Raw genomic sequence first — 15,370 nt, 5'->3', positions numbered from 1 at the left:
TTTTGTTGATGTTGTTTCGTTTGGCAGCTCGAAGTGGTTGGTCCAGGCGGACCACCAGATGGTCACGGTGACGATGAAGACCACCACCATTGATTCGAGTCTTTTTACTCAACCGCAAAATATTTTCTTCTATATTAGTGAGTGGAATAAATATATCTCGTTGGTGAAAACACTGGAATATGTTTTTTTGATCCTCGAGAGGACACCACCACTTCTATTTGCCTCTAGGCTCTCTAACCCTTTTTGCGTTAAAAAAAACTCTTGAGACTTTTGTTTTTATGAATGATTCTCCCGAGTCAGAATCATTCCTCTCTTTTTGAATTATAACATATAGTTTTTGGTGTTCACGGTGTGATAGTTTTTTGTGGTGAAAAATGCCTAGAGTATGTTCTTCACCCCCTAAATCCCTAATTGGCTTGTCGGTCCATGCCGACCTACCGATTGTCATATAACAGCCAATTAGCTAATACGGCTGTCGTTGATTCGGTTGACATTGTGGCCTTAAATTATTATCATTCCTTTTAGTGTAGGTCATTCTAATCATATTAACAACCAAGTCTTTTTTTTTTTTTTTTTTTTTTTTTTTTTTNACCAAGTCTACATCCAAGAACTTTTAAGTGTTCTATATAATATTTGGTTTTTGATATGTATGATAGAAATTTACAAAAAAAAAAAAATGGAGTAAGAAACCGTCTCGAAAAAGGATATTCATACGTTTACAAAATATTATGTATCGTTCAAATTTTTGTGTTGTTTATGCACGTTCGAAAATTCTAACAATAAACACCTCTCTAGTATCGCGATGAAGATTCGGTGTTACAAATTTTTTCTTTTTTGGGAATAAGACAAGCGAACGAAGATGCCCGAACCAAACAAAAATAAAGAATATATAAAGGAAGAAACTCGATTTCCTTAATTGGTGAAGTACTTATTAAACAAACATCAAAAAAAAAAAAAAAAACTCTTACAATAAATAATACCCAAAAAAGGGAATATGAAAACAAGAACATACGACGTTAACATCAAAAAGCCGTTTTTATTCTCCAATACTACAAAGATGTATTCCTAAAGCTTCTTGTCGCCAGGGGCGGACCTACGGCAACCAAGGTGGTGGCAGCTGCCACCAGTAAAAAAAAAATATATATATAAGTTTTTATTGGTTTTTTTATAAATGTAAATAATTGCCACCACCAAAAACAAAAAAACTGCCCCCATCATTGAATTGTAAAATTAACTTTTGTCTCAATGGTCCAACCATCTTTTGTTTAAACCTTTTAGAAGGCCAAAAGCCCACATTATTAATATTTTAAAATAAATAAAAGCCTAATTTGTAAACTAAAACTAATTAGCTTTACAAATTAAAACCCTAAACTAATTTTTTGTCGTCTCTCTTTCACGTCCTAGCGTTTTGCAGAGGAAAAAACAGAAAACTGGTAAATTATTTTTTCTTTGCTCCTTTATAACTGTTTATCAACAGTTCGACACTTTTATTGTTTGGTTTATATTATTTCAGAACGATGAAACATTATAAGTGTATTTGAATTACTGTTTTTTATTGGCAGATATATGTTTAATCGATGGTTATGCTTTTTTTTTTTTTCTTTTGGCAAACACTGATGATTATGCTTTTATGGAATTTTTTTTCATAATTCAATGAATATAAAATTCATCATTTTTGAGAGATAGTTTAATGTATTCTTTAAGTAATTTATTTTACTGAATTCCTGTGATGACTGTCGACTGCTGTGATAAATTATTGTATTTTTTTCTAATTTTTTAACTAGTGAAATATTTTTGTTTTATAGATAAATTACCAATATGCAAGCCAATATGAAACGATTTTTCAAACCAATTTCTGGTTCAACGTCCAACACCAATGTCGATGATTTGCCATGGGATCCTGCTGAGAGGAAAGAGATAATGAGTTATCATCCGAATGAAAGAGACGAGATAAGACGCAGATATCTTGTTAGAGGTCCATGTCAACCTTATGATCATCCTTTTAAAAAAACAAAGATGAGTAATGCAATGAGGCGATTTAATCCAGCTTGGTTTGAGAAGTATGGTACTTGGCTAGAGTATAGTGTATCAACAGAGAGAGCTTTTTGTTTGTGTTGCTACTTATTTAAAGATGATGTACGAAAGAAAGGTGGGAATGATGCGTTTGTGAAAGAAGGGTTTTGTACTTGGAATAAGCCTGACAGGTTAGACACTCATATGGGTAAATCATCCAACAGTTCTCATTGTTGTGCTGCTGAAAAGTGTGATAACTTGATGAAGCAAGGTCAGTCTATTGTGCATGCCTTGTTTAAGCAAGACGATTTGGTGAAGAAGGAGTATCGCATTCGTTTAAATGCTTCAATTGATGTTTCCAGATATTTGTTGCGACAAGGATTGTCTTTTCGTGGTCACGATGAGTCAGAAGAATCTGCCAATAGAGGAAATTTCTTGCAACTCGTGAAATACACAGGAGAACAAAATGATGCTATAAGTAAGGTTATTTTGAATAATGCTCCAAAAAATAACCAGATGATTTCTCCAAAGATTCAGAAAGAGATCGTGAATTGTTTTGCAGAAGAAGTAGTGAAGTCAATTATTGAAGAAATTGATTATGGTGTGTTTGGTCTGTTAGTTGATGAGTCTGCAGATATATCTCACAAAGAACAAATGGCTGTTGTATTCCGATTTGTTGATAAGAGCGGAGCAGTGAAAGAAAGGTTTATTGGAGTTGTTCATGTAAAAGAAACGTCATCTGCATCTTTGAAGTCTGCTATTGATAATTTGTTTGCTAAATACGGGTTGAGCCTGAAAAGGCTGCGAGGGCAAGGCTATGATGGAGCAAGCAACATGAAGGGGGAATTTAATGGCTTGAGAGCATTGGTTGTTGGAGAAAATAATGCTGCTTATTATGTTCATTGCTTTGCTCATCAACTCCAGTTGGTGGTGGTTGCTATCGCTAAAAAACACTTTGAGGTTGGTGATTTTTTTGATATGATTTCTACATTATTGAATGTAGTTGGAGCTTCTTGCAAAAGGCAAGATATGATTCGAGAAAATTATCGAAGAAAAGTGCAGGAAGGAATTAGTAGAGGTGAGATTAACACTGGTACATGATTGAATCAAGAAATTTCGCTTCAAAGACCTGGAAATACTCAATGGGGTTCTCATCATAAAACATTGGAACGATTAGTTGAGTTGTTTTCTACTATCATTGAGGTTCTTGAGTATATCCAAAATGAAGGCGTTGAAGACTCCAAAAAACGTCAAGCCTATGGTCTTCTCAAGTACTTTCACACTTTTGATTGTGTGTTCTACATGCAACTAATGCTACTTATTTTGGGATTAACTGAGAATTTGTCAATGGCTTTGCAAAGGAAAGATCAAGATATTTTGAATGCCATGTCATTGGTGGAATCTACTAAGGGAGAATTGCAAAAGCTTAGGGATAATGGATGGGATTCACTTATGAATAAAGTTTCATCTTTTTGCGAGAAACATAATGCTGAAATGCTTGTCATGGAAGACGTCTTTGTTGATCCAAGGAAACCAAGAAGGAAAACCAATATAACCAACTTGCATCATTATAAGGTTAACTGCTTCTACACTATTCTAGACTTACAGCTTCAGGAGTTCAATGATCGTTTTACGGAGGTAAACACTGATCTACTTATATGTATGGCTTCTTTAAGTCCTCTTGATTCATTTTGCGAGTTTGACAAGGAAAAGTTGGTGAAGTTGGTTAAGTTTTATCCAGATGACTTTAGTTATGGGGAGACTTTGTGTTTTGAGCAGCATCTTGATATCTACATTGACAATGTACGTAGAGATGAAAGATTTAAAAACTTGAAAAGTCTTGGAGATCTTTCTTGTTTAATGGTAAAAACCCAAAAGCATCTTGCACATCCTTTGGTTTACAGGCTTTTGAAGATGGTCTTAACTTTACCAGTTGCAACAGCAAGTGTTGAGAGATGTTTTTCGGCAATGAAATTGGTGAAGACGACTACACGCAATAGAATTGGAGACCAGTTTCTAAGTGATTGTCTTGTTTGCTATATTGAAAAAGAGTTACTTGATTCTGTCACAAATGAAAAAGTGATAGAAAGGTTTCAGATGTTGAATGAGCGTAGGGTAGTTTTATAAGATATTTGAGAGTTTTCATATGACAATTTTATATGTTATTTAAGATATTAATATTTAAATTTTTGTTATATATTTGCCCCCAGCGAATAAATTTTCTAGGTCCGCCACTGTTCTTCGCTATATGTTGTTTTCTAAGGAAGGCTAGAAACAATTGAATCAAAGACATTTTTTTCGAGTTTCCGACTAATTGTGGGGTGAACAAATGTTTTCACAAAATATCCGGACCGAAACCAACGCAACCAAGTGACTCACGAATGAAATTTAACCCATAACCGTAACGAATTTTTGTCTTTGACCCTAAATCTAATACCAATGTGCCACCACACACACAACACAAGGGTTAATTTGGCCATATACAAAGATTTTGTTTAATTGCATGTATATAAATTTAATGATCATTTTTTCTATCTAACACGACTACACGAGTAACGTTCATTCGATCTTGAGTTATCTCAATAATTTCTCTACGCAAAATATGTTTTCTTCATGTAAGAAACTAAAATATATGTAAGAAAAATAAACAGTTTTGGTAAAAAGATTTTCATTTAAAACTTTTTTTTTGTCACCGTATGAACCCAAAACAAAACCTAACAAGAAATATAAAAATGTCATTGTAGAATTGATTCTACCAAATATTTAAACATGCTTAAAAAAAAAATCTAAAGAAAACGAACGTTGGAGTTTCTATTCCCTTTCTATTTCAGACAAATCCCCATACCTTTTAAAGTTCTGCACAGCTTGCCCTCATTATTAACTATCCTTTTCATACATGAACCTTTATTTATTTTGTTCATATGAATCTTTAGAAAGTTTTTACCCTAACTCGGTAATGTGTTGGTCTAATAGCATTGCTCCAAACACATCATATTTGTTGTTGTGTTTTCTGTGCTGTCTTTTTTTTTCTCTTTTTTTTTTTGTTAATCTACGTAGACAATTTTAAATTTTAGCGGTTGCTAGCGATTGGTACCAATCACACAAACTGTTACTTATCGCTTCTAACCGTTTAAAATCACTGAATTCCAACAGCTGCTTTTCGCAAGCGTTTGCGGTTGGATTTAAAAAAAAAAAAAAAACTTAAAACAAATCAATGATACTGAGATATTTTTTATATATATCTTCTACCTAACCATTTTATCCATTAAGAATGGACAAAAAATGAAGTATGGATACGATTGAGGAGATTAAAAAATAAACAGTTATACAAGAAAATAAGATTCTAGTTAACAATAACCCAAAAAAACCAGATGTAATTTTAATGGCACATATCACATAAGTTCAAAAAAATCTAAAAAAAATATAACATTTCATTAGAAATTTTAAAAAATAAGATTATTTATGAAAAATATTAAAACGAATCACCAATGACTCTTATCAACTCTCGCTTCAATATGAAATTTATTTGTTTTCTGAATAATTATTTTAGTATTTTTAATGAATTTTAATTATAAATCAAGTTTAATAAATTTTTTAGTGTTTTAAAACATTTATATAATTATATATTACATTTATTATGTTTTAACTGCTATTGCACCCGCTGGTCAATCAGTCATAAAACTCTCGCAAACATACACATTTTAAAACGCTAAAGCAGTTATTCAAAATGCTTAATAACGCTTGAAACCGTAACTACTCGCTTCCGCAATCTCTCGCAACCGCAACCGCAAACACTACGTCTGAACCAGTCAGGTCCTAAGTAATAAGACAAATATGCAGAAGAGTTAAATCACTTTAGATTAATATAGTTCTCCCGTGTGTGCTTAAATAATAACATTATTTATTTTGGATAAGTTTTTAAAATTGGTCTAAAAAACTAATTAAGCATAAACAATTGTAGGAACCCCAGCTACCTTATTTTGGTTCACTAAAGTCTACTCAATAAAGGCAATTAAGACATTGTAGCCGTAAGATGTAGATTAGCATAATAAAGGCAATTACTCTTACTTAATGTAAAATCACACAACTGCAGTTCTAAATCTATCATGTGTCTTAATTCGACACGCGCAACACCCATTTCTTAATCTATCATTTCAAATAAAATCTTAGTAATATGAGAAGTTTTGATACATATAGAGATACATAGTGTACGTCTTTAACTATATAAATAAGATAAGAGTTTCATCCTAATCAGCATAATTGAAACGCATAAACTTACGTACAATGGCCTTAATTAGCCCTTTAAACCTGCGAACAAGCAAACACTATACACCTTTAAGATACCATTAACGAGTTTAGAGCATTGTAGTGCGGAACGCATCTCTCATCTGTTATATCAAATTTAAAGCAATTCCAACATTTTTTTTTTAATTTTGTTAGAATATAAACTTAAATAAACGTTTAACTCAACTTTTCTTATTTCGGCTGATTCTACACCCCAACTGAAGTTATTTTTTTTTTCGTAAGATAATGGTGGGGGTATAAATAGAGTTGACTAATTAACGATAATACGAAAATAAAATGTTTTCACTGTACAAATATATTAAATTGCAAATTGTTTGACCTTTGTAAGAAATATTATTAATCTGATATACGACACCGCCATCTTTATGCAAAAAAGTTTAATGTCGTATTCCACTAGTGTTTGACTGTTTGTTCACTATAATTTTAGTCAACCAAGTCCATTTCTATAATTATTTTCAGAGCTGACGACTATCATATTTAGAACCATATGTTCAGATATAGTAATCATTCCGTAAATCTCTAAGAGATTTTTGCGACTAAAGAAATATAATAAAAGACCAAACAAGCACTTCCATTACAATTACAATTTCTGACCCACAAGCTTCAAATTTTTATCAATCTATAAAATTTGGGAAAATTGAAATGATGGGTGATTGGGCCATGAAGAGTGGATACTATAGGTGACACATGCATTGTGGTGCATGTGCTCAGACCCACTCACCTTTCCCATTATTCTCTTTTCAGGTCACCTCTACAAAAACTTCTCCTTTTCATATATTTTAATGATCAGTTATGTAGGAAATAAAAGATTATAAGTGTGTGTGATAGATGAATTCTTGGGAAAGTATAAGAAACTTTTATTAAGCTTTACTACGTATAAAAGAGTTTTTAAGGATTATAAAAAAACTAACTTTTTGATATTATCTCTATTGACAAGATGTAAATTACAGTTGTAATTTTATTGTAAAGTTAGAAATTATTTTTGTGAAAAAGAAAATTTAGAGCTTAAATATATGCTATTGCAAAATGTTTTGGGTTTATCATGTTGGGGTTAAAGTTTGGATTTCATAATTTTTAGAGCTTATAATATAAAATATAAATATTAAGACGAAGAAGATAAATAGAGTGTATACTGGATAGTCACCAGATCTTGTAAAAGCTTCGTAAAATTATAAACTTGTAAAAGAGTTAGTGATAAAATATATATACAAGGGTTTTAAAGAATGAGGGGAATACACGAGCTTCTTAAATCGGTTGATACAAGTGATGTTCAACATTGTTGGTGTTGGGTTTCCCGAGTTAGAGGCCCAATCGGTAAACCCGCTAATCAGCAAACCCCAATCCGGTAAGTGGGCCGCCGAAGGCCCAAGAAGAGGGCTCGAACTGGAGGACAAAGTCAACCAGAGATGAGGTCGGGATTTTGTTGTTAGGATCGGGGGCGAGACTGCAGGAGGAGATTAAGGAGGAACCTCGTTGAGGATTTAGTTTAAATAATCAGCTTTTGTAAAGTGTTCGAGACATGTAACTTTTAACAAAAAATACAGAGATTCAGTAGACAAAATCCAATTCGCTTGTTCTTCATAGTTCTTGTTGATTTGTACCGAAAGTCTGCCCATATCTTATTTCTTTAAATCAAACTTCTAGTTGTTGTTTCTGATATTAACAAACATGTTCAAGATGATTTGGAAAGACTTTTAAAGATCTATAATCTTATGAGATTGCCATTTACGACTGTTTTGCCATAACGGATATGAAATCATCAATATTTTTTTCATGGATAAAAGGTAAAGTAAGTTTTGACTTTTGTTATTCTATGTTTTTTTACTATGTACGAAATGTTCTCTATAACCGTTTTTAATGGTAGATGAATGTCCATGATTTTAAGAAAACAGTAGATTGTAGAAAAATCATGGGAGCTTTGAGACATCAAAAATATCATGGTAAGATTGATTATATAGTTGCTACAGAAATCTGGATGAAATCTAAAAAGAACAAATATCTTGTAGACGATGAGATTGTATATGATTACACATGGCAAAAATTTCAAATCGATAAAATATATATATATATATATATATATATATTACCAGCATATTTTTTAGTTATTATATACTAGTAAATACTACCAGCATATTTTTAAAAAATTATCTAAGAAAATATATGTTATAAATCAATTTTCGGAAGTTTTTAAAAGTTGTAAGTGTTCGAAAACTTATAAAGATTGCTACAAACTTTCAAATATTTGTAAACAGTTTCACAAATTAAATACTTGATAATTGCAGTACGCTTATGTTTTGCATTACTACTAATTTCTGTTTTAGAAATTGCTAGGCGCTAGTCAGGCGGTCGAGGTGGGTCTAACGCCTAACGAGAAAATCGAAGATTAAACGGAGATTAATCAGGGACTAGTTTTAGGGTTATTTTATTAATTTAACAATAAAATAAAAATATATTATACTAAATATATATATGTATAATTCTGTTTATATTATGAACTGTGCATACCTACTTTCAAATATTTGGTTGTCTTCAAAATCTGGTTTACATAAAGGATATAATTTATCTTAAAATATATTACATGCAATTAAAATAAATACATGATCCAATTATTCTTATTTTTTTGTTATTTTTTGTTCTCATACCTCTTTATTAATTATCATTAAAAAGTAAATTAAAATTATTGTTATCGATTGTGTATTCGATTCAAGCTTTGTATTAGAAATTCAATTCTCTTAAATGGTTTGTTCTTAAAATTTATTAACATAAATATTAAAAATCATAATACAAACTGATTTTTAAAAATATTTATATTAATAAATTTTTAGAAACGAACCATTTAAGAGAATTAACAAACTAATATTTTTTTGTGAATTATTTTAATACACTTGTGCGAAATGGGGCTCCTCAGTCCTTGACTCACCGGTACAGAGAAACCCAAAAGATTTGAATCTATTGGTGGGCACAGGGCAATAACCATTATCAATGACAAACAGAACATTACAATGAACAAAGCGTTGAAAATGATCAAAAAGATTTGTGTCTTTTTCTTCAATATCTTCTTCACCCCACCTGAAAAATCCAGGTTGGTCTCTTACATTTTTTTCAATACTTGCCATCATTTAGGTAGATCCAAATCTTTATTATATATCCAGTATCCTTAGATAAAACAAAACCCTTAATCAAAACTTAGTTTTTGTTTGCAAGATTTTCTTACAAAGTTTAGAATTTGGAGCTTTCTGGTTAATGGGTATCAATCAATCATCTAATTTTATTTTATTTTCATAAATAAATGATTGAACTATATATGAAGTTTGTCTTCTTTTACAATTCTGGATTATGCCTTAATGTTTCAGGTAAAAATGTGTATTGTTTATATATAGAATTAATATTCTTATAGGCGCATGTTTTTTTTGTTTTTTTTCCTCCACCACTGCCCACAAGGCATTGATTCTCTCTCTGTTTCTTATTACCGCTAGCTCTCTGATGTGGTTTTAATTTTAATTTTTTTTCCCTATATTCCAAAAAGATTTATTTATTTTCTTGTTTATAAAGAATGCCTAATTTTAATTTCTTTAAACTTATATAAGCACTCCTTTCCCACGGATGCATCCTCTATACGTCTATGGTTTTCTTCTTTCATTCCTTTTCTAGTAGTTTTGGTTAGCTGTTGTACACATTGAAGCATCCTATTGTGAATGATTCAGATTCACTTCTTTTCTTTTATTCCACATTTCCACATCAACCCTTTAATTTGGTGTATAAATACCCGTTGCCTTCTCATATATTTAGCATCATCACTTGTTTGTATTTTGAAACTTGAAAGCTCTCTCAGAAGACAAACTACAAAACCTTTAGAGGAGTCGGTACACTTGAACAGCAAATGAGTTATTCTCATCAAAGCATGGGTTCTGGTTTGTTTATTTTTTTCTCTTCTTGATTGTTCATGTTAATATTAATATATTATCTTGAAATGTTAGTGATTCTTGTGAACAATTTTAACCATAAGATAGATTCCAGAGATTAATCTGGGATTTGGCTTGAAGTTTTCTCTTGTTATCTCTTTTAGAAAAACAAAGATATTCTTTTGCTTGAAACTTGTTTGTGACTCTGTATTTGGTAAAATCTTTGAAGGTAGTAGAAATGCAAGGGGGTACGAATTTGGAAGGACTTATGTTGTGAGGCCCAAAGGAAAGCATCAAGCCACTCTGGTCTGGCTTCACGGTCTTGGTGACAATGGGTCTAGGTAACACTCTTCACATGGCTTCTTTGTATATATTATGGTTCATTTTTTTTGTGTGTGTGTGTGTGTGTCATAGAAGAATTAATCTATCAAAGTAACCTCTTGAAGCTTTTTTTTTTTTTTTGAACAAACAGTAACCTCTTGAAGCTTAGACTCTTGCATGGTGCTTCAACTTTTTTTTTTTTTTTTTTTTTTCATAAGCTTCAACTTTTTGGTGTTTAAATGGAAAAAAAAAGAAAAAAGGTTTTCGAAAGTTATTTTTTGGCATGTTCTCTAATACCAATTTTCACCTACAAATTTTATATATGCTCATATTTTTTTTGCACTCTTTAAAGTTTGTATATAAATGTTGTGGCGCCTCAAATAAATAATTAACTAGGATATATCCCGTGCTTAAAGCACGGATCAACATTTTAAAAAAAATTTATAATATAATGAAAAAAAATTATTATTTTATTTATTTAAAAAAGTTATTTTGTTTGAGATAATATTTATTTTAAATTTTTGTGTAAATCTATATCTATTAGTCTATTTGAATACTAATTATTTTAGAATATTATAGTATTTTATTTTTGACGTATTACTACAGTTTTATATTGTTTGTTTGTTGTATTTGCATCATTATTTTATGAAATATAAAATAGTAATTTTAATATTATAATTGTGAGCAAATAAAAATTATTAATTTATTATTTATATAAATTTAGTTTTACCAAGCTGCCAATGTGGAAATTAAAACACATATTTTTTCATACAATGAGTAATATATTTTCGTTTTAAAAAATTCAAATCACAATATATGCAGAAAAATATGCATTTTAAATTATAAGTATTATATAAAAATTCCAAACAATTTGTAAATAAAATAAAATAAAGATGATAGGAGAATAATAATTTGAAAACTTAACAAAATCTTCGAATTTAGTTATTAAAAATAATTGTATTGTATATTTGGATATAGAATCTTAGTTTTTTAAATTTTGATTGGTTTATATATTTAAAAAAAAAATAATTAGTAATTTCGTCCATAATTTATTAGAGAAAGAAAATATTTTTTTAGATTTTTTTAGATTTTTTAATATTTGATCTGTGAGTGATTTTTATTTTTAATTAATTATATTTATTGAAATTAGTTAATTTTTTCTAATGGCAATTGAATGTAATTTTTTACACATTTTAAGGTTAGTTTCATATTTGTACTTCTCAATTAATATAGTAGGATATTTTCCTTATACCTTTCCTCTCAAATGTCTTCAGTTAAGTTACATTAAAGTTTGTAATCTGAAAAAAAAAAGTTGTATATACCTTATTCATGGCTTTGAGGGACCAGTAGCCTCACTTAGTTTCTAATGCTGGTTGAGAATTTTCTCGTCTCATCTCTCATACTGAAAAGGATATTCCACGTTTTGTGTATTAATCAGAACAAACTCTATTTGAAACATAAATATATGCGTTTCTCACCAATGTCTCTGTTTTTTGATACAGCTCATCTCAGCTAATGGAAAGCTTGCGTCTTCCAAATGTAAGAATCTGCTAAACATGTTCTGTTATAAATCTTTTTCGGTCACATTACATTATGTTGAAGTTTCTAATAAAAACATAATGCTGTTGCACAGGTAAAATGGATTTGTCCAACGGCTCCTTTGCGTCCTGTTTCAAGTCTTGGTGGATTTACCTGCACTGCTTGTAAGATCAGTTCATTCGCTTGAAAACTTCAACAATCATTCTTTGTTGTCTAGAAACTGGAAAAATTGAATTAACGGTAGTTACATAATCAGGGTTTGACGTTGGGGAAATTTCTGAAGACGGTCATGATGATTTGGAAGGTTTAGATGCCTCAGCTTCACATATTGCTAATCTTTTGTCCGCTGAACCAGCAGATGGTAAATAATCCAAATTCATCTAAACCTGATTTTTCAAAATGCATTAATTAAAGCTAAGCATTGACTTTCTCTTGTGATTTTTGACAGTTCAAGTGGGCATAGGCGGGTTTAGCATGGGAGCAGCGATATCTCTCTACTCCGCGACTTGTTATGCTCTTGGACGTTATGGAACTGGCCATGCTTATCCTATTAACCTACGAGCTGTTGTAGGGCTCAGCGGCTGGCTTCCTGGTTGGAAGTAATGACTCTTCAAGCCCTTTTGTTATACAAACTTTTTGTTCTTTAAATTTTACCTTAAATGCTGCATAGTCTTTATTTATTTTTGTTTTACTGATAGAAGCCTAACTTATTTTGTAGGAGCTTAAGGGGAAAAATTGAATGTTCATATGAGGCTGCAAGGCGTGCTGCATCGTTACCAATCATACTTACACATGGGACTTGTATGTGAAAAACAAGTCGCTTTGTAAAATATATATTTTTAGCTTTCCCGTTTAGTAATAATGTACGCGCTAACCTGACCTTTACCGATTTTTGTGTGTGTCACAGCCGATGATGTGGTTCCTTATAGGTTTGGAGAGAAATCTGCGCAGTCTCTTGGCATGGCTGGATTTCGACAAGCCATGTTTAAACCATACGAAGGGTAATTAAACATCAATGAACACATAAATATGATTTGATTTAATCATTTTTTTAGACATATTATAAGAAGTTTTGGGATTATATTTGCTAATGTACAGACTTGGTCACTATACTGTTCCCAAAGAAATGGATGAGGTTGTTCACTGGCTTACAACGAGGCTCGGGCTTGAGGGCTCACGCTAATATTTTACAAACTACGATGCATCTAGCTATATAGGTGATACGGTCGACCATAAGAACAAATAAAAACAGGGAGCACAAATGAATTGGTGGAGAGCATGAAAGAAATTAGTGTAGACTTGAGATACTAGTATGTATAATGGCTTGGTTTCTTGGGGATATATATATATATATATATATATATATATGTTGTTCAGGGTTCGTTTTTTTTCCTTTGTGATTTCTTTTGTCCATGTTAGATTCTTGATCTTGAATAAAAGGGGGTTTTATGCTTTCCAAGTTATCTCAATGACTTCTTAATTGCTGTATTAAGATGCACCCACATTAGTCACATTGGTTGATTCCATTAAATAACTAATACAATATTTAGTTGATACCAAAAAAAGGAAAATTTGTTAGAATTTAGAAATACATCTTTTGAATGCCTCTTTGCAAAAATACCCATTTTTTGAATATTTTCATTTTTACCCTCTTATACACAATTATGTTAAATTAATTTTTAGATTTGAGTTCTCTATTTTACATTTAGGATATAGTTTTGAGGGTGTAGAGTTTAATATTTGGAGTTTAGTGCTTAGAATTTAGTTATTTTATACATAGAAATAGTATTTTTGAAAATAGACAACATAAAATGGTATTTTTGAAAATGACATAATAAAATGAATATTTTTAAAAATCCCCCCCCCCCCCCCAAAATAAAAAAGACAACTAATATAGTATTTACAATATTTTTTTCATGGCTGTTTTTCAGTTTTGAGATTAGATTTTTTCTAATTTTTTTATTCTAAATTTTTTCTTCTCTTATTCCCAGTTCTTGAATCATGTTCGTCTTAATACAATAAAAAAACAAATTGTTTCACATAGTTTACAATAATTTTGATTCACGTAGTTTCTTTTAATATTTTCCAATTGTGTGACTTTCTTTGTTTCTTTGTTTAAACCACTATTATAATATAAGGATGTTACAGTTTTGCGGAGATTAAGTGTAACCAGTCCCGCTTTGTCATTCTACAAGTGATGGGCTTTAATGGGTCACTGATGAGCTGCAACTTATTGGTAAACACGCCTAATTACCAATTATAAAATTAGAGATGTTATAATTCTTCCCCACTTAAAATAATCATCTTTTATACAAAGCTTTCCAAACTTCTTAATCATACAACATACAATCTCGCTTCCTTTAATTACTCGAATGACTATTTAGCAGGACTTCCAACTTAACCACCTTTGAACTTTAGTACAAACTATATTTTAATTTTCACTCACAGCGAATAGAACTCTAAAAGCAATCAATACAATCATCAAATTCAAACATGATCAATCAACTCACTTAACATAAGCACACAACATCAAATAATAATTATTTTTTTTACGAAAACGATATTTTTTAAATTCTGACCCAAAATGACTTTAATCTAGGTTTTAATACCAAAATTGTAACGAATCAATGTCCAAAATGCAATATATTGGCAAAAAAAAAAGCTAGAATGCCATATCACATTTATTTATTTATTTTTTTAATTTATTTAAATCAAAATATTTGGAAAATACCAAAAACCTTTTAACCTAATATTCATTTAATTTTTTTCCTTTCAGTTTTCTCTCTCTCGCCGAAATCTAAAAAAACAGAGAGATTTTTTTTTTTGAATATTCTTAGATTTCTCTTCTAATCGTTGGTGATGAAGAGAAAGTGAAATTGAAGAAGAGGATGATGATTTGCGGTGGATACAAGGATTTGCGGTGAAGGAGGAAGTGTAGAGGAACAACAAACATGGTGTAAAACGAGTTGGTGATGAAGAGGGAAGATCTGGGTGAGTAAATGGACGGTGGAGGAAGCCATGGAGAGGTTAAAATCGGGGGTTGATGGCGGAGGAAGTAATGAGGAAGGGTTTAGAATAATTAGTTGGTTTCATGACAGTTGTACCCACTGTATAGATCATTTTCACTAGTTGTACTTTTTATATATTAGTTGTACCAATTGTTCTATTCTCTATCAGTTGTACTCACTCTAATATTATATCTTAGTTGTACCAATTGTATTAATTGTCCTATTGTACCAGTTGTCCAATTTTCTCTCAGTTGTTCTAGTTGTATTTCGTCTCTGATTTCA

General features: G+C 30.8%; 4 protein-coding genes across 5 annotated transcripts in view; all 4 read left to right on the top strand.

Annotated features, from left to right (window-relative positions):
- The window catches only part of LOC104758592 (cytochrome c oxidase subunit 5b-1, mitochondrial-like), a 4,083-nt gene extending 3,736 nt beyond the window's left edge, over window positions 1-347 (top strand). The window contains exon 6 of the mRNA XM_010481484.2: window positions 28-347. Within this exon, the coding sequence (XP_010479786.1) occupies window positions 28-93 (66 nt within the window). The 3' untranslated portion in view covers window positions 94-347. The remainder of the gene's footprint in view (window positions 1-27) is intronic.
- Window positions 1,811-3,114, top strand: LOC104759991 (zinc finger MYM-type protein 1-like). Its single transcript, XM_019239045.1, has one exon. It carries the CDS (start codon window positions 1,819-1,821, stop codon window positions 3,112-3,114), a length of 1,296 nt encoding a protein of 431 aa, XP_019094590.1. The 5' UTR covers window positions 1,811-1,818.
- On the top strand, window positions 3,361-4,140 carry LOC109124959. Its single transcript, XM_019239044.1, has one exon. The coding sequence runs from the start codon at window positions 3,361-3,363 to the stop codon at window positions 4,138-4,140; it is 780 nt and encodes a 259-aa protein (XP_019094589.1).
- LOC104758590 (acyl-protein thioesterase 2-like) lies at window positions 9,543-13,543 on the top strand. Of its 2 annotated transcripts, XM_010481482.2 has the most exons (10): window positions 9,556-9,671; window positions 10,142-10,229; window positions 10,450-10,561; window positions 12,044-12,080; window positions 12,175-12,244; window positions 12,337-12,441; window positions 12,529-12,679; window positions 12,799-12,881; window positions 12,988-13,081; window positions 13,179-13,543. In XM_010481482.2, the coding sequence occupies exons 1-10, from the start codon at window positions 9,663-9,665 to the stop codon at window positions 13,261-13,263; spliced, it is 834 nt and encodes a 277-aa protein (XP_010479784.1). In that variant the 5' UTR covers window positions 9,556-9,662; the 3' UTR covers window positions 13,264-13,543. The 2 variants fall into 2 exon arrangements, with proteins under 2 accessions (XP_010479785.1, XP_010479784.1); XM_010481483.2 differs by lacking the exon at window positions 10,142-10,229 and having other exon boundaries at window positions 9,543-9,565.

This window comes from Camelina sativa, chromosome 17 (genome assembly GCF_000633955.1).
Source record: "Camelina sativa cultivar DH55 chromosome 17, Cs, whole genome shotgun sequence".
Lineage (NCBI taxonomy): Eukaryota > Viridiplantae > Streptophyta > Magnoliopsida > Brassicales > Brassicaceae > Camelina > Camelina sativa.
The sequence above is the reverse complement of the archived record's forward strand: the minus strand, read 5'-3'. Positions and strand labels throughout refer to the sequence as shown.

Bases quoted from the DNA above. Each gene is read 5' to 3' on its own strand.
- LOC104759991 (XM_019239045.1), top strand. From the start codon at position 1,819: ATGCAAGCCAATATGAAACGATTTTTCAAACCAATTTCTGGTTCAACG.
- LOC109124959 (XM_019239044.1), top strand. From the start codon at position 3,361: ATGGCTTTGCAAAGGAAAGATCAAGATATTTTGAATGCCATGTCATTG.
- LOC104758590 (XM_010481482.2), top strand. The intron at 10,230-10,449 runs GTTTGTTTATTT...AAATCTTTGAAG, and splicing joins TCATCAAAGCATGGGTTCTG to GTAGTAGAAATGCAAGGGGG. The intron at 10,562-12,043 runs GTAACACTCTTC...TTTTTGATACAG, and splicing joins CTTGGTGACAATGGGTCTAG to CTCATCTCAGCTAATGGAAA.